At 45.1% G+C, this 27,935-nt stretch overlaps 1 protein-coding gene across 1 annotated transcript in view; it reads right to left on the bottom strand.

The window, feature by feature from the left end:
* The window catches only part of SQOR (sulfide quinone oxidoreductase), a 46,009-nt gene extending 18,074 nt beyond the window's left edge, over positions 1-27,935 (bottom strand). The window contains exons 1-3 of the mRNA XM_082647986.1: positions 27,618-27,935; positions 6,833-7,083; positions 3,863-4,033 (exon numbers count right to left, since the gene is read on the bottom strand). Of these exons, the coding sequence (XP_082504112.1) occupies positions 3,863-4,033; positions 6,833-7,066 (405 nt within the window). The 5' untranslated portion in view covers positions 7,067-7,083; positions 27,618-27,935. The remainder of the gene's footprint in view (positions 1-3,862; positions 4,034-6,832; positions 7,084-27,617) is intronic.

Here is a 27,935-nt window from a genome sequence, read left to right as displayed (position 1 = left end):
CTGGATTGTTTGTTTTTTTGATATTGAACTTCGTGAGCTGTTTGTATATCTTGGAGATTAATCCTTTGTTGTTTCATTTGCAAATATTTTCTCCCATTCTGAGGGTTGTCTTTTTGTCTTGTTTATGGTTTCCTTTGCTGTGCAAAAACTTTTAAGTTTAATTAAGTCCCATTTGTTTATTTCATGTATTGTTTAAAAATTAATGACAGCAACATTTCTTGAGCATTCACTCTGTACAAGGCACTGTTATGAATGTTTTATGTTTTAATTCATTTAATCCTCACAGCAACCCAATGAAGTAGGTATTATTAGTAGTACCATTTTACAGATGAAGAAACTGAGGCACAACTTGATCACAAAGATTTACTGAACACCTTCTGTGTGACAGATATTGTGCTAAGTCCTGGACATACAACGCTGAACAAGAAAGACCCAGTTCCTACCCCTCCAGGAACTCAGTCTAGTGGGCAAGACAGACATTACCAGATAATCACACAAACAATTACTAAACCACAGAATGCTGTGATGGCATGTCAAGGGGGAACCTGACTAGTCTTGTAGATCAGGGAAGGTTTGTCTGAAGATGTCATCTCTAAGCTAACAATAAGCAGGAGTTAGCTAGGGGAAGAGGTGGAAGCAGCATGTGCAAATGTCCTGGGGAAGAAGGAGGCCAAAGTATTTGAGGAAATGAGAGGCCAGTGTGCTGGAGTAGGAACAAGGAAGAGAACAGAATCAGGTTAAATCTGGAGAAGGAGCAAGGACCAGTCTACGTGGGGCCTGGGGGACACATTCCAAACAAACAGAACTCTGAATCAGGGAAAAAATCAGAGACACAGACACACTGAGGCTAGATTTCAGCAGTACCCTCACATTGTAAATAGGATAGGAAAATGTAAACAAAGAATGGAAATGATTTGGTAAATTTTTTAATATTTTCAAAAGAATATTGATTGATTTATGTAAGCTAGAAAAAAGTTCTCTAGGGGCATGTTAAAGAATTAAAACCTTGAACTTAAATGAAACCATCATGGATAATGGCAAGGAAAAATGGCTAACTGGATGTCTGAATCAAAAATCTAAAAGATCCAGGCAGGCTGGGAGGGTGAACCACAACCAAGAAGAAGAGACGTTATATGTAGATTTCTGATATCTGGCTATGAAATATTTTTGCTTAAAAAATCTCGGAGGGCTTCCCTGGTGGCGCAGTGGTTGAGAGTCCGTCCGCCTGCCGATGCAGGGGACGCGGGTTCGTGCCCCTGTCCGGGAGGATCCCACATGCCACGGAGCGGCTGGGCCTGTGAGCCACGGCCGCTGAGCCTGCCCGTCCGGAGCCTGTGCTCCGCAACAGGAGAGACCACAACAGTGAGAGGCCCGCGTACCGCAGAAAAAAAAAAAAATCTCGGAGAAGAGTCTCACCAACTAATACCAACTTCTTTCACAGCCCTAAAACAAGACTCTACAACTCTCCCAAGGGTCTAGGCCTTAGATGTCGAAGCAGCACTCAGAAGTGAGAGCACCTCCCAGTGCCTCTCATTCTCAAGAGATAAGACAAGTTTATGTTCCTTAAGATACACACAAACCCAATCACAGAGGACTCTGAGCTATTCCTATAATGCAAAGGGGTCTGACTAGGAGGCAGGCACTGCTGTACCAAAGGGGGATGTGTATTAGAAGATACAAGTCCGCTGGTCCCATGAGCTGGCAGCAGACTGGCAAGGGAAATGAGTCCCAAAACTCAGTCTTGTGAATTGAGAACAATCTTGTGTTTAATCCAGTCTGCTCTCCTGGACATGCTGGGGAAAATATGGAAGTGTTTCAACCGGGAGAACATAATACATATATAACATATAAACTTTTTAATTGAATGTAAATAAATAAATATGTATGTATATATTTTAGGATGGGGGATGCTTGACTTGACAGTAGATCATGTGAAAAAAAGACCCAGTGGTTTGAACTGACCTCTAGCCCAGCATGAATCAGCACTGTGATAACTTGGCAAATGCTAGCTTGGCTTCTATCTAGTTGTGGGAGAGAATGTCCCACTCTATTCTGGGCTGTTCTGTAGTGTTGGCTACTCTTCCAGGCACCTCTAGGGGCCATGGATCATGGGGGCAAAACAAGCCAGATGCTGTCTCAAGCAGGATAAAGAGGGTAGTGAGAGGGCTGGAGCTCCTGAAATCTGCGGAAAGTGGAGACAGGAGGACAAGTCTACCTGAGGAGAAGACTGACACAGACTCTAGGAACCACCTTCAAATAGTTGGAGGGTTTCTCCACAGAAAAGAGAGAAGGCCTTCTCTCCCACACTGTAGGAAGAATAAGGGACAAGAACAGTATTATGGCCACTAGCACCCTGGCCCAAGAAAGAACAAAAAAGAGGTTACAGGGAGGTAGATTCTGACTCATTAAAGGGAGAACTTTCATATAACCTGTCTGTCTATAAAAAATGAAGAGGGATAACTTGTCAGAGAAGTCCCTGGCCCTGGAGAGTATAAATACTAACCCATTTTAAATTCAACCCCCTACCCCACGTGCCCCAATCCCAGTAATTCGGCTCCATTTTTTTAAATTAATATTCATCACCTTCTAACACATTATATAACTTATTACGTCTACTGTTTATTGTATGTTCTCCTCCACTAGAATATAAAATCCAGGACAATAAGGATTTTTGTCTATTGTCGTTCACTTGTATATCCCTAAAACTGTACCTAGGTTATAATAATGCTTAATAAATATTGAGGAAGGAAGGAAGGAAGGGAGGGAGAGAGGGTGGGGAGGGAGGGAGGAAGGAAGCGGGGAAGGAGGGTTGGTTCAGGGTTGATCAGGGCTCAGGGAAAGGCTGCAAACAATCTCTGAACTCCTTGAAATTCAATGCAAAATTAGGTACATATATGCATTTTCTAGACTGGGCTAATTAAGATCCACACTCAGAAAGATCCATGACCTAAGGAAAGGCTGAGAATGCCTGGCGCCAATGGTCCCTGCTTAGAGCCGGGGGTTGGATCTGAAAGATGCCCACCAACTCTCAGATTCCACAGTTCTGTGAAAATGCTGGAGTGCCCAGTCTGGAGGGAGCCGGGTCAGGATATTAAGGCCAATAACACCCTGGGGGCCCAAGAACCATGGGAGCCCGGAACAGGGCTGTGCGGCACGACGGCTGTCCTGGGCTCAGCAGCAGACGAGGGGACACGACGCCCCGATGGCTCCTAAGCCTGTCTTCTCACCATCCTGCCCTCAGGCCCTCAGTCAGACACAGGGGCTGCAGTTGCTGAAAAGCTGTGATCCCTGTGTGGTGGGGGTGGGAGGAGACTTCTGAATGGTGCAGGGCAACCATGAGCCGCAAGCTGCGGCAGCAGCAATTCTCAGCCCTGGCACCACCGCAGTCACACGGTTCCCTAACAGCTCCGGCAGAGCTCCCCCGAGTGTGACTGGGATGGATACTTCCCAACACCCCCTTCCTCTGCAGGACCAGGGTCAGATAGAGAGGCTGGCTGCTTCAAAGGAAAAAGGAGGGAGGTACCTGGTATTTTCACACAGAGCGGTAGTATTTGTGCAATAAAAATTCAGGCATATGATACTGTACCAAGCAATAGGACAAACAGTGGTGTTCAATAAATACTTGTCTTCGTTGTTCATTTATTAATTCAGCATCACTCAGTCCTTCCATCTATCCCATCCTCCATTCCCCACACCCCCTCCCATCTCATGCAGTATTCAGCACACACACACATGCACACACGCACATGCACACACGCACATGTATACTGCCCTCTTACCATGAAGCTGTCCAGTTTGATAATGGCTGTGCGTTCAATACAAGCCCTCAGGTTAACAAAAGCCAAAGGACCCGGACGGTTACCTCCTTGTCGTTGTCTGTGTGGATGCAGTTCTTGTCTGGGTTCAGATCAACCACTCTAGCTTTGATCCACTCTACACCAGATGGAATCACACTTGCTGTGGGACGGCCAGATGAGGCTAATGGTTTGGCACCAGCTCCCACCAGGGTCCAGATTGGCTGGTAGAAATGTCTCTAAGAAACAAAGTATTGGGAGATTCATGTCAATGTGAGGCCGATCAAAAGGGTCATAGCTCAAAGTACCTGAGCTAGACTCTCTCAGTTCTTCCCTCCAGACCCCTGGAGCATCACAGAGAAAAGTCTCCAGAAGGTGAGTCTTCCCCCCACCGACTCCACTGACGTCTCCTACTGTGCTAAGCTCTGAAGGGCAGTCACCTACAAAAGAATTCTGCCAAGATCAGCGAAAAAAGCCATAAACTATCTTTAGTGAGCACTGTACTATTTATTGCTTAGAGTAGATTTGGTGTTTAACATGTACATGTTACTTATACATGCATATGAACACACACACATTATTAATCCGTTTATGTGCACGGATATAAAGAAAAAGTAAGCCCAAAAACCTAAATATGGTTCCTCAGAAATTTGTGAGGTGAGTCTGAAAAGTTTACTGCCGCTTTGGGGATGCTCAAAACTTCATTAACTTCCCACTGTGTTTCCCAAGACCATGGGGAGGACTACAGACATCCCCTATCAGCACTAGGATCCCTCTTCTCCTTTCTCAGAGGCATCAGATCCCACCATGATACCCAAACTTCCAGTATTTTCTGGAGTTCTTCTGCTTCAGATGGTCCACTCTTGATCTCAGTTAGCTGTGAAAGTTCTAGGCTTGGGGCCAAAGGGTATATTGGCTTAATGGTCTCTGAGAATTCCAATACATCCATGGAGCAGACCGGGGGACTAAGAGATCTCAACTTTGTCAAAATGCCTCATACTGGCCAGACAGAATTGCCAACACCCCCAGAGAGTGAAGAGGACATAAGGAACAGCTCTGCAATCTCCCTACAGCCATAATGCATGGGATCAAAGATAAGGGGGTTAGGGCTTCCCTGGTGGCGCAGTGGTTGAGAGTCTGCCTGCCGATGCAGGGGACACGGGTTCGTGCCCCGGTCCGGGAAGATCCCACATGCCACGGAGCGGCTGGGCCCGTGAGCCATGGCTGCTGAGCCTGCGCGTCTGGAGCCTGTGCTCCGCAACGGGAGAGGCCACAACAGTGAGAGGCCCGCGTACCGCAAAAAAAAAAAAAAAAAAAAAAAGATAAGGGGGTTAGAGGTCTCCAGTTGTGAGAGCTCCAGCTGTGAGAGCTCAACGATTTCAAGTCCATCTTGAACAGAAAAGGGAATGAAAATACAAACTCGAATTATTTTTTAGACTGCAAACAAGCACGAGCTCTAGCAATCACTAAACCAGACACAGGAGGGAAAGTGCCAAAGGCCTGAGCCGCTGGCAGCTCCTGTGACAGCCCCTGTCATGCACTTCCTCACAGAGCAGGACAGACTCCATTCTGGCCTCCTGAATTGTGTCCAGTGCCTTGGAGGGGCCTGTCTCATCACAAAGAGTAGCCCCACTGGGAGGCCTTCCGTGGGTTAGCTACAATCCACCACAGGCCACCTGATACAGCTCTCAGACCACTGTCATTTAAAATGTTGTCCCTGAATTAAAGTCACTTTTAAAAGGAAATAGACGGAGAGTGCCCTCCAGTCTCCCCACAAATCACAACGTATCAGTTGGAGATTGCAAAAAAGCCCTGGGCAGCCTCGTTTGGTACTGGGAAGACTTCCTGAAAAGGACTGTGCCTTTCTTGCCCTACCCTCTCCACCAAACCGGCACCAGATCCATTTTGCTTTTTCCTCCCAAAGATACAGCTTCCCACTGGTGCACACCCAGTTCCTTAGGAAACATTAAGCCAACCGCCAAAAATCTTGACTATTTTTTGAAGCTTTGGACAATCTTAAAATATTTTTCATGAAATAGTGCCTTACAAGCACTTCCCAACTTCCCACCTCGTGTCTGCTACCTTTTTCTGCTTTATAATCTGTTTATAATCTCTTACACTTAAATTCCTCAAGCCCACTGACACCTTTTCAGTGGGTTTTCACCTTTTCCCCACCACCCCTCAACTCATCACCCTTTCTCCAGACTGGAACAGGGAAAGGAAAGTGCAACGGCCACTGATTTTCCTCTGGACATGAGACTGAAGGTGGAGGATGACATGAGTTGAATTGTTTCTCTCCAAAAAATATGCTGACGTCCTAACCCCAGGACCTGCGATCGTGACCTTATTTGGAAATAGGGTCTTTGCAGATGTAATCAAGTTAAGATGGGGTCACACTGGATTAGAATGTCCTTGACTCTCTAATGTCTATCCATCAGACTGTCTAACGTCTAATCCAATGACTGGTGTCCTTATAAGTAGGTCATGTGAAGACACTAGAGCCACACAGAGAGAAGCCCATGTGAAAACAGAGACAGAGATTGGAGTGATCTACAACAAGCCAAGGAACACCAAGGACTGTCCACAACCATAGAAACTAGGAGAGAGGCATGAGACAGCTTCCCCTTCCCCCTCAGCCTTCGAGGGGAGCATGGCCTTGCTAACACCTTGGTTTGGGACTTCTAGCCTCCAGAACTGCGAAAGAATAAATTATCTGTTGTTTTACACCACCCCCTTTATGGTAATTTGTTATGGCAGCCCTAAGAAACTAACAGAGAGAAGAACGTAAGCCAAGAGATCTGTCCTCGCTCTCTCCCTCCCCCCACCTTCTCCCAATTCTTTTGGACGACCTGCTTTTTGTGCCCAGAAAGAGAAGCACTAACCTGGGAACACGGTGGCCTAGGCATGACAGTCATCCCCAACCCAGCCCCTAACCTACACATGCATGTGCACGACACACACACACACACACACACACACACACACACACACACGCACACGCACATGCACACGCACGCACTCAAAAGGGGGAGACTTACCTCGCTGGGCTCAACGATGGCCACATTCTCTGCGCCCACTTTCCTCTTCATGCGGGCAGCCATGGTGATCCCACCACTGCCCCCACCCAGCACCAGCACCTCATAGTGGTTCTTAGCTGCGAGGCTGGCCCCTGTGTGAAGCTGGAGTGGTTTGGCCTGCTGACAGCCCAGCCTGAGGAGGCAGGCAAAGAGTCGGACACGGGGGCCAGACACCACAGCAGCCAGCGGGGTCATCTTCAGGCTGGATCAGGCTAGAAAGGAACAGATAAGGCTCTGTGTAAGGAAGGAGCCACTATGGGACCGAAGCATTTTCATTCAGGGAGGGAGGGGAGGCTGGCATCTGGCCGGCTCGAGCTGGTTGCCGCCGTTTCCACACCACCTCCCCACCTGGCTGTGGTCAAGAGCTTCTCGGGAATGCTCCACAGATGGCTAACAATTGGCTAAGCTTTCCTTTTCTCCCTCTCCTCCTCCTTGCAGGACATCTCAGACTTTGAACCAAGTAAGTCTCATCTTTTAAGCTCTCCTCATAATGTGCCTGTACCTCTCCCTGTCCCTCCCTAAAGCTAGGGCATCATCTACAGTATCCCGCTGTCATCCTTCTCCTCTCAGGCACATTCCTCAATTCTTTCTTTGGCTTTTCAGTCCCCCAAATATGTATGAGTCTACAGATAGACACCTGAACAATCCCTTGCCACAAAGGGCACCTGAGACCTTGCTGAAACAGAAAGAGTCCAGCAAGAAACCCACCTTCTCTGCAGCTCAGAGCTCAGGCCAAGGTAATCAGAGCCTCAGCCCCACTAAGAAGTACCCGGATCTGCCTGCCCAGCGACACACGATTTAAATCACTGGCTACAGACACGTAAGCAAAGGCCCTCCATATCTATGGCAGTTTCAATCCGATGATGCAAAAGCCATAAAAGGAGCCCTGCCTGGTATCATAAAGTTATATTTTATGAAAAGAATCTGCATATGCTGCTGACTAGTCTTTTATTATATCCACCCAATTCGGTAAATAATCTCCCCGAATAGTTTTTCCAAGAGACACACTTTAACCTTTAGGAAAAGGTGTTTCTGCTCTGAGCAGCTGGTGCTTTGGCAGTGAGGAAATGAAGGCGTCTCAGAAGCTGGCCTTGGCGTCATCCCATCCACAGATCCGGCCTTACATCTTGGATACAGTCTATTGTATAACTTGAGGGGTCCAGACCAAAATATCTCCCTCCCTGCGTATTGCAGCACCCCAAATTCCACCATCAAGCTCAGTCCTGTGGGTTCAACAATGCTCCAGGAACCCTTTATTAAAATGCAAGTACCCAGCTGGGGGATAACACTTCTAGTTGCTAAGTTCACCAACTTCTTAACGGGAACAACTTAATTATATGACTCCCCCACCCCACCACCTCCAGTGGAGAAGAGGAAGGCTACACGAGGGAATTAGAGAAAGCTGGGAGGGAAAAAGAAAGGAAGAAAGAAGGGCCCTGGAGGAGTGAGAAGGAGGGGCCGGAGTGATGATTTTAATTAAGATTAACTCTACTCCAGTGTTTTGGAACCCCTGACAATTTCCTCAATATTTCAGATCTGAAAAGCAACCCAGAGCTGGGGGAAGGGACATGGGGGCTACAGAAAGTGGGGCAGGCTCATACACGGTTGCCACAAGTTTAAATCAGTATGACCCTTATAGAAAACATTTCTCATCCTTTGACCCTGCATTTCCATTTCTGGGACTCTGTTCTAAGGAAGTAACCTCTAATACTTAAGAAGACAAACCTTTACAAAGATATATCTCACATATTCATTCATAATACATTCAACCCTGAGTTAACTGGTTTGTGGATTGGATCTGATTACGTCCTGGTTACAGAAAAAACAACTGCAGCCTCCACACTGGCCAAGGAAGGCTCAGGCTCCAGTCTATTCTAACCAAGGCTAATTTATGACTACTTCTCTTTTAAATATGGGGGTGGGTGCGGGGAGATGGGCAGGAATAGCCATCTGCTTGTTAAAACTTTGGGGAAGGGTTAAGTAAAATATGGTTACACAAGATGACCTATGTAGTCTTTTCAAATTATGTTTACATAATTAGTCTTTTCCAGAATAATTACGTAACGATCAGGATATAAACTGGAATTACAATATGAGCTCAACTATGTAAGAGAAAGTGTATTTTAAAAAAATAGGAAAATGTTAACACTGGGTAAGTGGTTTTTCTCTGGGTTTTAGAATAATGGGTGATTTTGATTTCTTCTGCTTTTCTGAATCTTATAAAATCTCTACTGTATACATATATTAATGTTATAATAATGAAATCTATTTTGATGACAATAACAAACATGTACTAAGTCCTTTACATAAACATTTAACTTGTGAGATGGCTGTCATTATCATCCCCATTTTACAGATGATAAAACTGAGGCAGGGAGCTCACAAATGGTGGGCTGTGATTTGAACCTGGGCACTTCAGTGCCAGAGCCTCTGCTTTAAACCACTATATCTATTATCTCTATCAATAACAACAAAACAGTGCTTATATGATAATCTTAAATGAAAAAAATCCAGATATCTTTTCCACACTTCCCACAAAAGGGAAACCATTTTTTGCACGGTACTGACACCTAAATATTAGCAATGTTTTGATAACACTATAATTGATTTTTTCCCTCTTCTTTGCATGTGCTTTTCTCACGTTTTCTTTAATGAGCTTTAAATTTTTAAAATCACTCAATTTGGTTTTATTTGTTTGGTTGGGTTTTTTTTTGTTTGTTCTTTGTTTCTTAATCATTGAGGAGTGGAGGAAATCACCAAGTAGGATATTGCTGTTTGCTAGGGAAGAAGATATTTTATGGTGAATAGACAGTCATCACATCCTGCCTTTCTATATGTCCACAGAACAACGGAATCACAGCAAAACTCCTCACTTGCCTTTTAGGGAAACCACTTTTTCATGGTCCTGACACAACATCTTAACTCCATGGAAACAGTTACAAAATAATGATCTAAAAGGAGGCCTGGCTAAGTTTCTGCTTTGCAACCACGCCATCTGAGGCTCTTCAACCTCCTAATTCCCTTCCAGCCTAATACCCCATGGTTCTCCTCTTGAAAGAGGAAGAGTTTATGCAAATATTTCCCTCATTCAGCCAAGAAGGCTAGTTCTGTTTCATTTCAGCAGTTACCCATAGCCTATTTCTGGATTCAGTGTAAATAAACACAAAGTCCTCTGAACCAGTTCTATCAACTTCATTAAAAACAGTCATCAAGCAGAATATCCTGGTCTTTGCAGTCAAATTTCACTTGTGAACCATAAACAAAAATTTCACAAACATAAAAGAACGTGTTAGAGGAAATGTTCCAAGCTTGAAAACACTTGAAAATCTCAGGAACACTCCCATTCTAACAATGTAATGTCATCCTCACTTTCGGATCAGAAAAACCAGAACCACAATCTAATGCTATTTATGGAGAAGGTAGGGCATGATACAAGGTCAAAGACCAGAAAAAACCCAGGACAATAATCATAATTTTTTAGTATCCCATTTTGCAACTGTGGTATAATAAAATATATATATTTGCACTTTATTCCCTGTTCATGGTACAAAGCTCCTAAAACCCTTGGAATTGCCTGGGTGACAGGAGTTGTTATTCAATAGCAAATAATAAGAAGGAGCCCCTTTCAACCATAACTGTTAATGTTAATGAAGCGACTCAGGGTGGGACCCCTAGATAGCTTCACGATGGAGGCCGTTCACCAGAAAGACCAAACATGTCATTAGAGGGTTGGAATTTTCAGCCCCGCCCCCAGTCTCTGGGAGGAAGTGGGGCTGGAGATTGAATTCTATAAAAACTCTTGAACAGGGGCTCCTCTGGTGGCACAGTGGTTAAGAATCCGCCTGCCAGTGCAGGGGACACGGGTTCAAGCCCTGGTCCAGGAAGATCCCACATGCCGTGGAGCAACTAAGCCCGGGCGCCACAACTACTGAGCCTGCGCTCTAGAGCCCGCGAGTCACAACTACTGAGCCCGCGTGCCACAACTACTGAAGCCCGCGCGCCTAGAGCCCATGCTCCGCAACAAGAGAAGCTCCCGCAATGAGAAGCCCGCACACCGCAAGGAAGAGTAACCCCCGCTCGCTGCAACTAGAGAAAGCCCGCGCACAGCAACGAAGACCCAACACAGCCAAAAATAAATAAATAAATAAATTTTTTTTTAAAAAAAACCTCTTGAACAATGAGATTCTGAGAGCTTCGGGGCTGGTGAACGTGCTGAAGTGCTGGGAGGGTGGTGACACACCCAGAGAGGTCATGGAAGCTCTGTGGCACCCCCCCACCCTCTCCCCCCACCCCAGCCCATACCTTGCCCTACGCATCTCTTCCATTTGGCCATTCCTGAGTTGAAATAAGCTTTATAAGAAACTGGTAAGCATAAGTGAAGTGTTTTCCTGAGTTCTGTGTGTCATTCTAGCAAATTATCAAACCTAAGAGGGCATCCTGGGAGCCCCAAAATTTGTAGTCAGGCAGGCAGAAGTGTGGGTCGCCTGGGATGCCATTTGCAGCTCTGGGAGCTAACATCAGAACTGAACTGTTGAACAGCCAGTCGGTGTCAGAGAACTGGCTGGTGTTGGAAAAGACATACACCAGGTGTTAGAAGTAGTGTCAGAAAATATCGACAGGAACCAAGAGAAATTTCTGACATTGACCTAAACCAAGTCTGGAGCAACAATCAAAAAAACAGACAATTGAAGGAAGCAGGTCACGCAATCTTAACCAGAATGAAAAAAAAGGAAAGGCCAAACTTGACCCTGAAGTCAACAGAAAAGAAATAAAAGGCCTCTGTCAACAAAATAACTAAGGAGCATAAATCTAAGTCTCTGAGTCTCCCTAGAAGGGAGCCTGAAACACATCTACCTGTTAGGTTAAGAAATAAGAATTACCCACTAACGATGCAGGCGAATGCAGTTGCTTTCTCTCTACCCTCTTACAAGGTGAAACACCCACTCTTTAAAAGGATCAATAAATAGGGCAAAATTAACTTTCATTTAACAAGTGGCACATTTATTTAATTTAAAAAAATGTATTTCATATAACAAATACATGTCCTAGTTAAATAACGTCATGCTTTTAAGTTAGATAAAAATTCAATTAATGCTAAATCAGTTGAGGGCTTCCTTCAAAGAATCAAAATAAATGCTTTGTTCTAGCTGTAGTCTGACTGAAGTAAAATCCCTGCTGATTGAAAAATAATACAGCCTGCTAGGCATCTCCTACTTACATCACCGGCTGCTGACTCCAGACCCCCTGGTCTAGACAAGTCTTTGGGACTCCCCCACCTCTCACAGCCAGGCTTTCTGGGACAAGCCGCAGACCGCCAGTGTCGAGAGCTCTCTAATCCTATGCCACGTGCATGCCACTCACCGGGTGTCAGCTAGGACACTTGGCCCAGTTCAAAAAGAGCTGGCCTCTAAACAAGGCTTATTCAGAGCATCTTAATGAAAGACCCAACAGGCCAGCAAGACTCAGTCAATCTTTCAGCTATTTTTGCTCTTGAGGAAACAGGGGGTCTTTGTATGGGTCACAACTGTCTTATCTCAAGCCCATGCCAGGCTGGGCCCTCATTGCTTTCTGTTTCAATAACTACAAGGCCAACCTTTATTATATCATCTTTGTAGAAAACTTCAAAAATCAAAGAGGAAAACAGACAGTGAACAGCCTCCACCTCTCACCACCCACCCCGTTCCTCCTACCTGACCTCTGGACCTCCAGCTTCCCAGCCAAGCTTATGCTGAGCTGTGATGTCCTGAGGGTCTGCATCCCTGTGGGTCCCAGTCTCTGAGACACAAGTGAACCTTGTCTACACAGCATGGGTTGGGCTCACACCTAGTGCCCAGGTGGTAAGACTCCTGGAAGGCTCTTCCTCCTCCATTCGCTCCTCCCCCTTGGGCTTGCTGGGCCTCTTAACTTAAATCAGCCAAGGCTATCGTCAGTTATTTACATCTCTCAACAAAATTACTTCCAGAAGACAGGGTTCGATAAGAAAAGGTAGGGAGAAACTATCCTAATAATAATAGCTAACATTTACTGAGTGTTTACTAGTTGTACCTATGCTGTCTCAGAGACAATAACTTTGTAAAGAGGGTGTTAGTATCGCCATTTACAGACGAGAAAATTGAGGCTTAGTGTAAAGTTAGGCACCTGCCTAAGGTCACCTCCCTGATTAAAGAGCAGAGTTTAATTCAAACTTACTCCTCAATTGAGTTCTCACAGTGTTAGACCTAAGAGATAATTCAGGGAAAATGTCTACCAGCTGAATTTTATTTAATTCAAATGTAAAGTAACTTATGCCCCAGGGAGTGAGTTGGGAGGGAATATATGATATTAAATTTTAGCTTACTAAATAAATTGGAAGAAAAAAATTTTAAGTTTTTTGGGGGATGAGTGAGTAGAATAATAGTATTGATGTAAGTTTTTATGGGCCCTTAAATTTTTAAAATACTGGGATTCTTGCCGTTTAAATGATTTGGAATTTGCTCAAAAATATTACAGGAGGTGAGTAGGTAGGAGTGTAGATGATATCAGATTGGCCATGAGTTGATAATATTTTTTTTAATTGAAGTATAGTTGATTTACAATGTTTCAAGTGTACAGCAAAGTGATTCCATTATATATATATATATATATATTCTTTTTCAGATTCTTTTCCATTATAGGTTATTACAAGATATTGAATATAGTTCCCTGTGCTATACAGTAGGTCCTGGTTGTTTATCTATTTTATATATAGTAGTCTGTATCTGTTGCCAAATACAAATTTATCCAATTCCAAATTTATCCCTGCCCCCTCCTTTCCCCTTTGGTAACCATAAGTTTGTTTTCTATGTCTGAGTCTACTTCTGTTTTGTAATTGTAAATAAGTTCATTTGTATCATTTTTTTAGATTCCACATATAAGTGATATCATATGTTATTTGTCTTTCTCTGTCTGACTTACTTCACTTAGTATGATAATCTCTAGGTCCATCCACATTGCTGCAAATGGCATTTCAGAGTTGATAATAATCTGAAGCCAACTGATGGATATATATATGGGCATTCCTTGTGGTAATCTGTGAATTTTTGTATATGCTGGAAAGTTTCCTCAATAAAAAATTAAAATGAACGAATGAATGAAACAGCAAAAAACAGAAATCAAAAAACAGTGTGTCAGGGTGGACATTACCTTTGCTCTTTAGTCACTGAAATGTTAAGGTCTAAGCCTATTTCAAGTAATAGCAAGATAACAGAAATACAAATAGTAGCAACACAATTATGATACTTCCCTCCCAAGTGCCTAGAGCTTTACAATTCACAGGACCCATACCTGAGTCTACACTGGAGGTATCGATACCACTTTACAAATGGGAAAACTGAGGCTCAGAGGGCCGAGGTGATCTTCCAAAGGTCACTTGAATCTGCAGCAGGGTCAGAGCTACAGTGAGTCCTTTCCGTGAACAGCAACTTTTTCTGAATGCCCTTTGGAGCAGCAACGCAGGCATTAGCGGGAGCCTGCAATTCAGAGGTGGAGAGCTCCCAGTCTGGACCTTCTCCCGGCTCCGAATCTCAAGATGACCTCTTTGCTGGGGCTCCACATGCCATCCCCCAGAAGGGCAGCCCTCCAGGCAGGGGCAGATCCAGGTTTTATGGGCATTGAAGCCTATACATGTTGGAGACCCAAAATTACAAATACAAAATTAGATAGTTAATATTAATTTGGAATGAGAAAACAAGTCCAAATAAATGTCTGGATCCTTGGTGAGTCAAGACTCTTCTGAGATCTCTCTTAGGCAGTTTAACAGAAACGTAAGCATAATGCTTTCTGGTTATAACCTGGCTACCCCTCCGCTCCTGGAACTCCCAGCACCCACAGAGACCTGTGCAAGAGAGAGGCCCAAAAGCTTAAACTTCATTTGCTTCTGGGTAAATCCACCTCTAGTGCCTACTGCACTCCTCTAGGGCACTCTGCCCACCCACCCCTCTGGGACTCACTGAACTGGCCTGGTCCCTCCCTCTACCAGTTCTCTGCAAAAGCCCCTCCCACCCCTTGCCAGCATACCATGGCTACTTTGGATAATCTGAAGCTAGATCCTGACCCCTATTGTAAAACTGGCTCATCACTGCACCATCGCAGACTCCGATGTGCCAGGCACTGTGCTAGGCACTAGAGGTAGACATATCATCCCCAATTTACCAGCTGAAAAAAGTGAGGCTCCAGGAGACTGGTTACATCAAGGCCACACAGCCAAAAAAGGACAAAACCAGGATTAAACCGGAGGTGATGGAAAGGTGAGAGGGAGAGAACCAAAGCAAACATCATCACTTTCCCTATTATACAAAGGGCACTCCTGGAAATTGGCTCACACGATTATGGAGGCTACGCCCCAAGATCTGCAGTCAGTAAGCTGGAGATCCAGGAGAGGCAATGGTGGAGTTTCAGTCCAAAGGAACAGTGGGCTCAAGACCCAGAAAGCTGATGTTTCAGTTCAAGTACCAAGGCAGGAGGAAACCAGTGTCCCAGGTCAAGGCAGGCAGACAGGAAGGGTTCTCTCTTCCTCGTGGGAGGGTCAGCCTTTTTGTTCTATTCAGACCTTGAACTGATTGGATGACACTACCCACACCGAGGAGGACAATCTTCTTTCCCCAGTCTACTGATTCCTCCAGAAACACCCTTATAGACACACCCAGAATAATGTTTAACCAAACATCTGGGCACCCTGTGGCCCAGTCAAGTTGACACAGGATATTGGCCATCACACCCTCTGACTTAAACTATCAAAGGGCAGGTCCAAATATGGAAAAAATCTCAGGAAGGAAATGGTCACTGTGACTGGATTGCCAGGAAAATACCAAACACTGCCGCCCAAATGCTATGGTACCTTAATGTGATCTCATCTCAATCCGAAGTACATGCAAGTATGTAGGCATATTTGCGGCACTTATCAATGGCACTGAATAAGACACTTCATGAAACCTTCCTGGAGATATTTTGAATCCTACTGTATTAATCATGTTTTTAATTTCTGTATTTTATGATTGATTGACATCTGGGGACTTTGTTAATCCTAAAGAGACTGCCCCTCTCAGGGCTAACCAACTCCTAAAGACAGTACACAACTCAGTCTAGGAGCACACCTTTGATAGGTAAAGCCAACAAACCCAGAGTCCATACCCGAACCACTTCCTCTGTCTGGCTTTTACATTCCAGAAGGCAACATTCTTCTGCCCTGATCATCCCAGGACCAGACATCAGACAACCAGGGCAGTCCCTATACGCCAGAGCCCACTAAAATTATTCAAATTAGCCAATCCCAAACCTGGTCCGCCTGTTCCCCCTGCCTCATGAAAACCACATTACAGGTTTTCCTTAATTTTTCTGCCTCCTGACCAACCTGCATGCTTCCCCATGTGGCCCGGGTACATGGTGTACCAGGCCTCCCATTCCTAGGGAACTCGGATTCAAAACTTTGTCCTTCATGGTGGTCATCTCCTGATGTGCTGGTTTCACCATGCCTCATTGAAAACAAATCCCAGGTACATTTTAATACACTAAAGTGCATTCACTACTGTCCAGTCAGATGGAAGATTTTACATGTTTAACAAATTTTGCTCTACTCCTTCTCCTTACAAACTCGCTGAACTGTCAGGTGGCATTTAAAAAGCAATTTAATTACATATTACTGTTGAATGCTATAATTATGTGAGTGAGTGAGCCAAGTTTTGCAACTAAATAACATAGCTACGGTATGATTTTTTAATGCAATAATTACTCCTGAAGAATACAGCACCGGGCGGTCCTCTCTTTTGTCCCACTCTATTAATGTACTGAAACGGGATATCTTCTCCAACAAGGAAAGTTTTCCCATATATTTTAGCCATTTAACCTTGATAAAAGAGAGGTGTCATCAGCCAGAAGTGCTCAAAAAACATCACCTAAGCTATATTTTTATTTACAGATTTATTTCCTACACAAAAGGTATGCAGATTAAATTACATTTAGCTATGCTAAATGTGCAATCATATCTTTATGGAAAGAAAGAGTTACATGAAATCTGCATGGCCACAATTCTGCTGTATCTAAGAATGTTTCTACAAGTATTCATTGAGTACCTACTACATACAAGGACCTGTGCAGATGGACAGAAATTTCCCCACCCAGTCCTGGTCCCATTCCCAGTCTATTAGCTTTAGATGCTAATGGAAGAACAGCAGAGCTTGCCAGTTACTGATAAGGTAGGCCAATAAAAAGGTGAGCCAAATTTCAGGGGAAAGGTGTTTGGTTGGTTTTGGCCGCACTGTGTGGCCTGCAGGATCTTAGTTCCCCAACCAGGGATCAAACCCAGGCCCCCTGTAGTGGAAGCATGGAGTCCTAACCATTGGACCACCACAGGATTCCCCAAGGGAAAGTTTTTTTTAACATTAGAATGTCTAATTTAAATATTGGAAGGTTAAAGGTAGTGAGATGTGTGTACATCTTTCCCTTTCTAGCTTGAGTAGGGATGTGTCCTAGTGCTTTGTGTTTTCCTCTACACTCAATAGAGTGTTTCTGAATTAATTAAGTGCTACCTTCCTTCACTGTGTACACATCTGACATACAAAGGTACTGAATAAATCCATCCATCTGCTAATTCATTCTATGCTCTAAATGTTTGTGCCCTTCCAAAATTCATACGTTGAAATCCTAACTCCCAAAGGTTATGGTATTAGTAGGTGAGGCCTTTGGGGGGGATGAGGTTATGAGGGTGGAACCCTCATGAATGGGATTAGTGCCTTGTAAAAGAAGGTCCGGGGAGATCCCTCACCCCTTCTACTATGTGAGGACACAGGGAAAAGACACTGGCCCTGACTCAACTATGCTGGCACCTTGATCTTGGACCTTCCAGACTCTAGAACTGTTAGAAATAAATTTCTGTCATTTATAAGCCACCCAGTCTGTGGTACAGTAGTCCCTCCTTACTCACAGTTTTGCTTTCTGTGGTTTCAATTATCCACAGTGAACTTCAGTCCAAAAATATTAAATGAAATTAAATTTTTAATTTCAGAAATAAAAAATTCATAAGTTCAAAACTGCATGCCATTCTGAGTGGTGTGATGAAATCTCACGCCATCCCACTCCACCCCACCTGGGACATCAATCATCACTCTGTCCAGCGTATGCTGCCCCTTAGTCACTTAGTGGCCACCTCGGTTATCAGATCAACTGTATTTCAGTGCTGTGTTCAAGTCTCCCTTGTTTCACTTAATGAAGGCCCCAAAGCACAAGAGGAGCAATGCTGGCAATTTGGATTTGCCAAAGAAAAGATGTAAAATGCTCCCTCTAATTGAAAAGGTGAAAGTTCTTGACTTAAGAAAATAAAAGAAATCATATACTGAGTGCTAAGGTCTACAGTAGGAATGAATCTTCTATCCATGAAATTATGAAGAAGGAAAAAGAAATTCGTGTTAGTATTGATGTTGCATCTCATACTGCCAAAGTTACAGCCCCGGTGTGATAAGTGCTTAGTTAGGATGGAAAAGGCATTAAATTCATACAGCAAGATATTTTGAAGACCACATTCACATAACTGTCATTATAGTACATTGTTATAATTGTCCTATTTTATTATTGTTAGTCTCTTACTGTACCTAATTTATAAATTAAACATTATCACGGGTATGCACATAGAGGAAAAAACATAGTATATACAGGATTCGGTACTATGCATGGTTTCAGGCATCCACTGGGGCCGGGGGAGGGGGATGGGTCTTGGGACGTATTCTCCCACCGATAACAGGGGGCTACTGTATTTCTTATAGCGGCCCAAACAGACTAAGACAATTACTGAGATCCTATCCTTCATTACGCCAGGAGCTGTGCTGGGAAAAAAACCAGTGAACGTGTCACATCAGGTCCTTGTGCTGACGGAACTTACCTTCTAGTGGAATGGAGTACACGTTAGCCCCTTAACCCCCGGCTATTATTCCCTTCTGAAATGCCCCTTCCTGTCTCCTCATCTTAGCCGTGGCCCAAAGTGCAGTCCAAGTCCCAGCTTCTCTAGTCCCTCCAGCCCAGGTTGGTTCTACAAGTCATGGTACCTGTCTTGCCCTTCTTGGAACTTCCTTGTGGTCACTGTTATTTGTTGGCATTTTGATGCATCTGTTTTCTCAGAGAGATTGAAACCTCTTGATGGTTGGAGACTCTGGTTCTAACTCTGGTCCCATCTATCCCCACAACACTTATCGAGTATCTGGGCCCTTCTTGTCAACCCTGGGGTCCAAAGAGTTGGTGGCAACAGGCAGAAAACCTCGGCAGCCTACCAGGAGTGCAGCACTCTCTAGCCACCTCCTCAGGGACAGTTGCCAGAAAATGAGGCACCTGTATTTTCCACCACCTACATCATCTCTGGATTAGGGGAAGGAAAGTTGGCGCCGGCTTCCAAAAATCTGGGTTTATATCCCATATCTTAGATTTAACTAGCAGAAGCAAAGTACAATGTAATCAGTATGAGCTAAACACCTTAGGTGTTTTGAGGAGAGAAGAAATCATCAATGAAAACTTGGTGAAACAGAATCTGAGCAGCACGTAAAAGACTGGCAGCATCTGGACAGGTGAAGATGCTATGGGAGGGAACAGCATAGGTAAATGAATCAAAGAGTAGGCTACTGCCCTCCAGACCTCTCTCCAGCCTTCTCTGCCCTCTCCAAACCCTGGGAGCTGACCTGCAAGGTGCGCATCAGCTGGCCTCCCTGGTCCTCTGGCTTCCAGTTGGATTCAGCCAGTGGGAGGCACCAGGAGATCAGAGGATGCGAAAAGAATGAAATTCGGGTATTTATTCCCCAGACCCCTCGCAGCCAAGCCTCAGCTGAGCAATGCTGGATTCCTCCAGCTGAAGGCCTTGGTTCCTGTGGGGTGGCCTTCCCCTCAGCTACCGCCCTGACTCAAGGTTCTAGTAATCCCTCTACTTGCTTCTTCAGGCCCCAAATCAATACCATTGCTTCACCACTCTTGTTGGTTCCCTTTAACCCTGCCCACATCTTTGTAAATAGTTGTTTCATGAAACCCTTCTTAACAGCACTGTTTGAGTGTGCCAACTGTTTCATAAGACCCTGACTAATAAGCTGGGAAGGCCAACCAGATATGACTGATATTGAGAGGAGTAGATAATAAAGAAACATCATAGCCCGATTATAAAGGGCCATGCTAGGGAACTGAGGCTTTATATATCAAACTTTTCAGAACAGAGGGGAAAGCTTTGAGAAAATCAATCTAGTGTCCAGGAGAAAATTAAATCAAAAGAGAGACAAAACCAATTCTGGACATCAGTTAGGAGACTAGTACAGAGGTCCAGGTATAATGATAAGGGCCTGATTCAGTGCTAGCATTAGAAATACAAATAAAGGGCTTCCCTGGTGGCGCAGTGGTTGAGAGTTTGCCTGCCGATGCAGGGGACACAGGTTCGTGCCCCGGTCCGGGAAGATCCCTCATGCCGCAGAGCGGCTGCGCCCGTGAGCCATGGCCGCTGAGCCTGCGCGTCCGGAGCCTGGGCTCCACAACGGGAGAGGCCACAACAGTGAGAGGCCCGCGTACCGCAAAAAAAAAAAAAAAAAAGAAAGAAAGATTCAGATAAGACAGAGGTAAGGGAAAGAGAATGACTGGATGAGAGGTAAGAAGGGCCCCTGTGGGGACGGAGCCAAAGTTGAATCATGGCAGCTGAAGAGAGAGGCATTGTGTGGGCAGAAACAGGGAAGTCTAGGCAAGGGCCGATCTGGGCTAGTTTGGGACAAGTTAGGGATTTGGGAGATGGAATCCCAAATGCTAGAATGAGCATGGCATAACTGTGGACAAGGAGAAGGGAGCCTAAGCTGGTGCCAACTGGGAAGACAGAGAAATAAGACTGTATAGGCATATTAAGTAAAATTTGGGGTTGGAAGCTTAATCCTAGACAATTCGTAATCTCATCTAGGGGTCACAAAGTAGCAACCTGCAGGCCCAATGCAGACCAGAGCTGTGTTCTGTTTGACTCACAAATTCTGCTTAAATTTTGAATTAGTGCCAACATTAAAATTTTTGGATATCTTACCCTTGAGATTCCAGATTATTGGCCTCTCTGACAACACTGAACCCACATTCTCCCATGTCAACTCTCTGGGCTGGAGCTGAGCCATCACTGCCCATCTGGACCCTGCACGAGGTTCCAGCTCTCACCCAGCCCCACGTGGCCTACGATACTCCTTTGTTACTACTCAGCCCTAGCTGCACACGAGCTGTGGTCCCCGCTAAAGGCAGTGAGAGCCCTTGGAAGTTCTTAAGGAAACTGAAAAAGACCCCCTGGGGGGGGAGTCGAAAGGATGACTTAGAGTAATTCAGTTGAGTTCAGCATTTTTGAGTGTTTACTATGTCCCAGGCACTGGGGTAAGCACTGCGGAACCCGGGATGAATAAGAAGAGTCTATTGTCCCAGGGAAAACCAGGAATATGAAGGTCCATTAAATGGCTGATTCAGAAATTCAGGCACCAGCAAGGGCTTCGAATAGACAGGAGAACAGAGATGAAGGTGTGAATGCAAAACAGATGTTGAAGGAATTTTTGTGACAAATTAGCCATAGGGGATAAAGAAGGAAGGATGTGAACCGGGACCTTGTTCAGGTGGCTATACTGGAGAGACGGTGTAAGTAACAGTACTGGACTACTCAGAGTGCAGTGAAGATCCAAAGCAGGGTGAGAGAGAAGGAAACCACGCCCCTTGAGGGCCCTGAGAACGAAGGAGCCTAAGGAGCTGAGCCCGAGAAGGGATTAGGCAGGTGGCGCCCTTCCTCTCAGCTCACCTCCCCTTGAATTCAGGAACTGGATTACTATTTTGTTAACAAATAAAGAAAATGGGGCAATCTTCATTTAGGCCTGCAGGGCCATGTTGGAACTCTACCTCTAGAGCTGTTACAATGCCAAATATTTGTTTAAACGTGAAGCTGTGAAGGTAGTGCTCTAGTAGTGGACCAAGAGAAAATCGTCCAGGCAACAGAAACAATCCCGGACGGCTCCCTGATGACTCAGGGTTGAGTCACACTGGGTTTTTTAGTTCCCTAACTCTTTAGGGGGAAACTGTAGGAATTTTCTTTAAAGAATTACTGATTAAGAGTTACTAATGAGGGGGCTTCCCTGGTGGCGCAGTGGTTGACAGTCCGCCTGCCAATGCAGGGGACACGGGTTCGTGCCCCGTGCCGGGAAGATCCCACATGCCGCGGAGCGGCTGGGCCCGTGAGCCATGGCCGCTGAGCCTGCGCGTCCGGAGCCTGTGCTGCGCAAGGGGAGAGGCCACAACAGTGAGAGGCCCACGTACAGCAAAAAAAAAAAAAAAAAAGTTACTAATGAGGACATGGCAATGAAACAGTGGCTCCCTTTGCTACTGAGAAATTTCCTACAAGTTTCCCTAGCCTATGTTCATTTTACAATCAGAGAGCTTTGCAATAGGGGGGGGGACTGACAACTTCACCAAACCATACATTTGCTAAGCAGAAAATAAAAATCCTATTTACAGAAAGAGAATTCTCTCACATTACGGCTCCAGAAAAAGAAACAATAAGACAGTCAATTGGATTATTTCAACTGAAAGTTAAAGGTTTTGTCTGAATTATATGGGGGGAAGTGCCTTGTTTCTCTGCTTATTTTAGCCAGTGGGAGCTTGACCACTCATGTTCTAGTGTATAAATCATCACAATTTAGCTCCCCTTCAACCCCACCATTCACAGTTGGCCTCTAGTCAAGTATACTGAAGGTTTCAATGTTTGCATATGCCTGTGTGTGTCCATCCTGAGACTGTACAACAAGACACACAGGAGAGGGAGGCCTAATGTGGAATTAATTTGCTTCCAGTCACACAGCAGGGATCCACCTTTGCCTTGATCTCCTGAACCCATTCAACGATCACAATAAAATTACTCATCAGCCTCTGGAGTGCTGGAATGCCCACTCAGAGTTTCACATACAAGAAGCCTCTGAGGAGTGGAGTTTCATTATAAACAGGGACTGGTCAATTTGTCAGGCATATTGTTCCATGGAATCCAGCGTGTGAGGTCTTAACACAATGAGAAGAGACTCTTTAATTACACGTTACACATGTGTTGTTTGAACGTGATTGAAGAGATGCCAAGTTCAATACTTTAATGGTTAGGATAGAATGAGGGGGTAGACACAGTAACAGGTGTGCCAGGTTCCCTAAGCTAGTGTCTTTCCTATGTCTAAATAAATGACACAGTTTCCCATTCCTGCAAAAGCCTTGTCTGAGGACATGTCAGGAGTTAGGAGACCCAAGTCCACATTCCAGGTAGTGCCAGGTAGGGCTTGTCCTTAACTATTCTGGGTCATGTTTTCTTCATCAGTGGAATAAAGGATTGGACTGGGTAGTTTCAAAGGTCCCTTCCTTTTTTAAACTCTGTGATCCTCTAAACGAGGGGAAAAGGGAAACAGAGGTTCACAAGCAGATACTCAAAGGTGAATACTTGTCCTACTAACTCCATAAATTGACTGGAGCTCTAAACTACTGCAGCAAAGAATGACAATGGTTTGTAACCAAGCCTTGAACATATCAGAATGGAAACCATATCTCCCTTTCTCTTCCCCCGAGTCTGACACCAGCACCATTGCTGACCATGATTCACTGGGCAGTTGCTGTGCACTATCCCAGACACAACAAAAACATCAGAAAAAATTACTGAAGGTTTTCTATGTGACAGGCATTACACTGTGAATCACATAATTTCTCGCAACAACCCGAGACGTTGGTATTATCATCCCTGTTTATAAGTGAGGAAACAGACGTTGTGGAGCCACGGGCAAGTCGCAACCACTTTGAGTCCTCTTCCACGAGCGTAAAATAAGTGGATGTGTCCAGTTGACTTTAAAGGTCCCTCCTACTCTATGACTCAAAACAAGCTTGGATTTGATTACCTAGACCTTGAAAGGCTCACGATTATCGTGCAAACCCAGTTGGCCAGAAAATAGGATGGCCTGTCACCCACTTAAAGCACCACGCACATGCTCACAGAAACACAAAACCACATTTACTAAACGCAGCGCCTCCTTGGGATGTTCTCACAATCTATACTGTAAACAAGGTGATTGTTAAAACACACCATTTTCCTATGAAGACAACATGGGCTGCCTTACAGCAAACTGCCAAGGGAAAAAGAAAGTATCATAGATTGAAATCACCATAGGCCCCAAGATTGAGGCCTCCCCCTTCCAGAAGTCAGGGATTGGTCCCAGGATAAAGACACAGCTATTCCCTCTCCATTACTGTAGATTGGGCTAGAGCTGCTGGTTCCCAGCTACACAGAATGAAAGCTCCCTGAGGGCTGGGCTAGGGTCAAATTTGTAAAGTCATTATGACTGGAAAAGAATTACCCCATGGTACTTAAGGATGATCACCAACACCATCATCCCATCACCCACCATGCATTTATAAAAGCATCTGCTCTGTACATGGCTCAGCAGCTAGGCTGGTCATTTGCTTAAGACTGTTCTTCCTAACAGTCAGGACCATGAAGGTGAAGAAGGCCTTAATGACCTCAGACAGGATCCAAGGGACAATACAGAGTGTCTGTAGAAAGAGAGCATAAGATATTCTTGGGTAGGTAAAGGAGAGGGGTCCTAAGAGAAAGTGATGGACCTGCTGGGATCACGACTTAGAATAGAGTGCCAAATTATATTAACTTGTTAGAGCTGCCATTAAAAAAAAGAGAGAGAGAGAGAACCCACAGCTAAACAACAGAAATTTATTTTCTCACAGTTCTAGAGGCTGGAGGTTCAAGAGCAAGGCCTCTTGGGGCCCTATGTAATTGCAGCAGTATAATATTTTGATATATTAACCAACTCTTTTCACCTTGAGATTCTCAGTTACCCTGGGAGTCAACCCCACTCATGCAACCAGACATGTGGCACCCACTGCCTCAAGGAGGGCTCATCCCATGGACCTGCAGAACCAAAAGGTCAGATGCTTAGCTTTTGTTTTCAAAGGGCAAGGTCCAGGTTGAATTAGTCTGCCTGATTAACATCAGGCTATCCTACAGCAAAAATTGAACCAGAAATATCAGCGGCTTGACACGAGAAAACTTATCTGGGTTGAGCCTTCCTCCTCCATCTTTTAGCAACATCATTTGGAACACATGGCCTTGAAGGTCAGTGCAACAAAGGAAGAAAGAGAATAAAGAGCTCACATTCAATGTAAAATTCCTCAGCCTGTATATTATTCTGCTCAGGCTGCCATAACAAAATACCACAGACTGGGTGGCTCAAACAACAGAAATTGATTTCTCACAGTTCTAGAGGCTAGAAGTCCAAAATCAAGGTGTCAGCATGTCTGGTTTCTCATGAGGCCTCTCTCCTAGGCTTGGACCTTCTTATGCCCTCAAATGGTCTTGTCTCTGCACACTCCTGGTGTCTTTTCCTCTTCTTATAAGGACACTAGTCGTAATGGATTAGGGCCCCACGCTTATGATCTCATTTGACGTTAATTACCTTTTTAAAGGCCCTCTCTCCAAATAGTAAGATCCTAAGGTACGAGGATTAGGGCTTCAACATATGAATTTTTGAGGGGACACAATTCAGTTCATAACACCAGCATTTGCCCTCTTCAAAGTTACAGGCGTAGACAGACCCAGCGTGGTCTAAATTTACTGTTCTTTACAAAGTTCTCTCCCCATCTCTCTGCCCCAACTTAGCAATTTTACAAAGTAAACCACAGGCTTCACTGGCTGGATCTACTTTTCTTCTTCCTATTACCATCCACATTTATTGGATTACATAGACTTTTAAGGCTGGGAATTAAGAAGCAACTAGTTGGCTTTAGGTCTAGTCTAGGCAGCTTGTAGCAACTTTCACCTTCTGCTCCTTTTTACCAAATCTTCAAGGGTCATAGAGGAGTTATGTAATGGGTGACAGAGCAGGGAAACGTGAAAAGAGAAAAGAGAAATGTGCATCTGTGTCCAGAAATGCCTCATCATGGGTCTGTCTCCATTCCCTATAAGACAATTTCCTGCGTTACATCACATCAGATTAACAGGCCTAGACACAGGCAAGATGGAGGAGAAACTGTTCTGCAAAGGAGTTCTAGTTTCCTATCAACACTCAATTTCATTTTCTCTGGCAAAACACCAGCCACACAGACCCACACGCACAGACCCATAGGCCCTGATTGACATTTCAAGCCCTCCAGCTCCAGATGTGTTTCTACATTGTTCAGCCAGTAGGAAAAAGCAGCTCGAATTTTAAGCAGAGTCATTTCGCAAACCACCAGCTGTCTCCTGGATAAATTCTGGGTTTTTTAGATGTAGTTACAAGCAATCCTCTCCAATGCACTTATTCATTCAAACAATATTTATTGACTACATTCCATGTACCAGGATTGGGGACATAATGGTGATTGCCACAAGCTTGGGGTCTAGTGAGGGAGACAAGTTCTAATAAATGGTACCTATCTCACCCCTCTGTGCCAGGTGCAATACTGGATACCTTAAATACTTGGGAAGGTACGATTATCTCCACTGTACAATGAAGAAGCCAAGGTGAAAAGAAGTCCAAAAGACAAGCTCGTGCTGCTAGTCAGTGGAAGTGTCAAGACCAGAAGCCATGTGACCTGACTTCCTGAACTTGGGTGGAAGATAAAAATTTCTATCTTTATTTTCACTAATCTCTAACTGAACTTTAGCACTTTCTTCATATATTTATGCAAGAAACCCCAGCAGTACCAGTAGTACCTATTACTGTGTCACCAATAGAAATCACAAATATTTTCTTACATTACAAGCATTGCCCAAATCCTGAAATATTATTTGTGTTCATTACTATTTCAAAATTATGATAGCTATTAGAGCCACTGCTAGATCATGTTACTTAATGCATTCATTTTTCTAAAGGCACATATACTACTGCATAAATTCTTTTCATATGTTGACAAGTGTTTTGAAATAGGTTTCCTTTATAATTCTATGCCTTTTATGTTACACCTTCAAAAGTACTGCACCAAAAAGTGGTCCTTAGTCTTCCCAGAAATGCCAAAGTGGCAATTGTCAGAAAAATGGGTCAGAACCCTACATTACAGCAATGGGCAGCCCAGGCAAATCCAGAGGCTCTGCTCACTGTGTCTTTGAGTAAGAAGCTAGGTTGGGATTCTTTTATAACTAAAAGAGAGAAGCGAAGAGGAAAGGAAAGGACCCAATTCCACGAGAGGACCCTTTCTACCCTTTCCACCAGTTCCTGCTCAGCACGTGCCCTAAATGCTCTCCTCTGCTGGTTCCAGCCGCAGCTGAAGCTGATTCCTTGAGCGCCCCTCCGTGCCTCGAGCTGTGTGGATAAATGTGCCCCACTGTGGGCAAGCAGACTTCCTACCCCCGGGGGCTGAGCACCCCTTGCGCCCTGGGAACCATGCTGAGTGTCAACAAGCGGAAGGTGCCAGAAATTCCCACACACTAAGATACCAAGAAATTCCCATACACAAGACGACGGATACTTCGGGTTTTTAACCGCCCCTCGCAGGTCAGCTTCTCCGCGACCCCGAGGCCCGACACTGCCGGAAGGAGTCCCAAGACCCGGGTTCCAGTAAGGGCAGCACTAGCTGTAGATGCCGGGGGTGGGGAAGAAAAGTGTGAAGAGGGATGTAACCCGACACACAGGGGCCGCGCAGTCCCAGCTGCTGGGAAAGAGTTGGGTTAACAGTCGGCCTTATGGGTGATCTCTGTCCCCGCCCGGTCCCCCTCTCCTGGCCAAGTGCCCGATATAGGCCGCAGGATGCCTCTTACCCAGGGGTGCGCAGAGCCTCCGGCCACAGCGTTGGTGCAGCAAAAGCAGCCGCTCCCTGCGAGGGCTCTCGCCTCTGCTGGGGCCCGCCCGGCCCTGGGCGGAAGCTGGAGGCGGGGAGAGCGAGCCCACCCCCACCCCCACCCCAGGAAAGTTCCGGAAAGGTCCCGCCGCTGCCCCGCCCGGCGCCACGGGCCGGGGAGCCAAGGCCAAGTGCGAGCTGCACCCGGGCTTCAAGCCCTCACAGGGTACAGCCAGGGACGCGAGTCCAGAGGGCCCGGGGCGCTGCCGGCAGGGCAGACGCCCCTACCCGCAGCGCA

The sequence above is a fragment of the Grampus griseus genome, assembly GCF_964374135.1.
Source record: "Grampus griseus genome assembly, chromosome: 2".
NCBI lineage: Eukaryota > Metazoa > Chordata > Mammalia > Artiodactyla > Delphinidae > Grampus > Grampus griseus.
The sequence above is the reverse complement of the archived record's forward strand: the minus strand, read 5'-3'. Positions and strand labels throughout refer to the sequence as shown.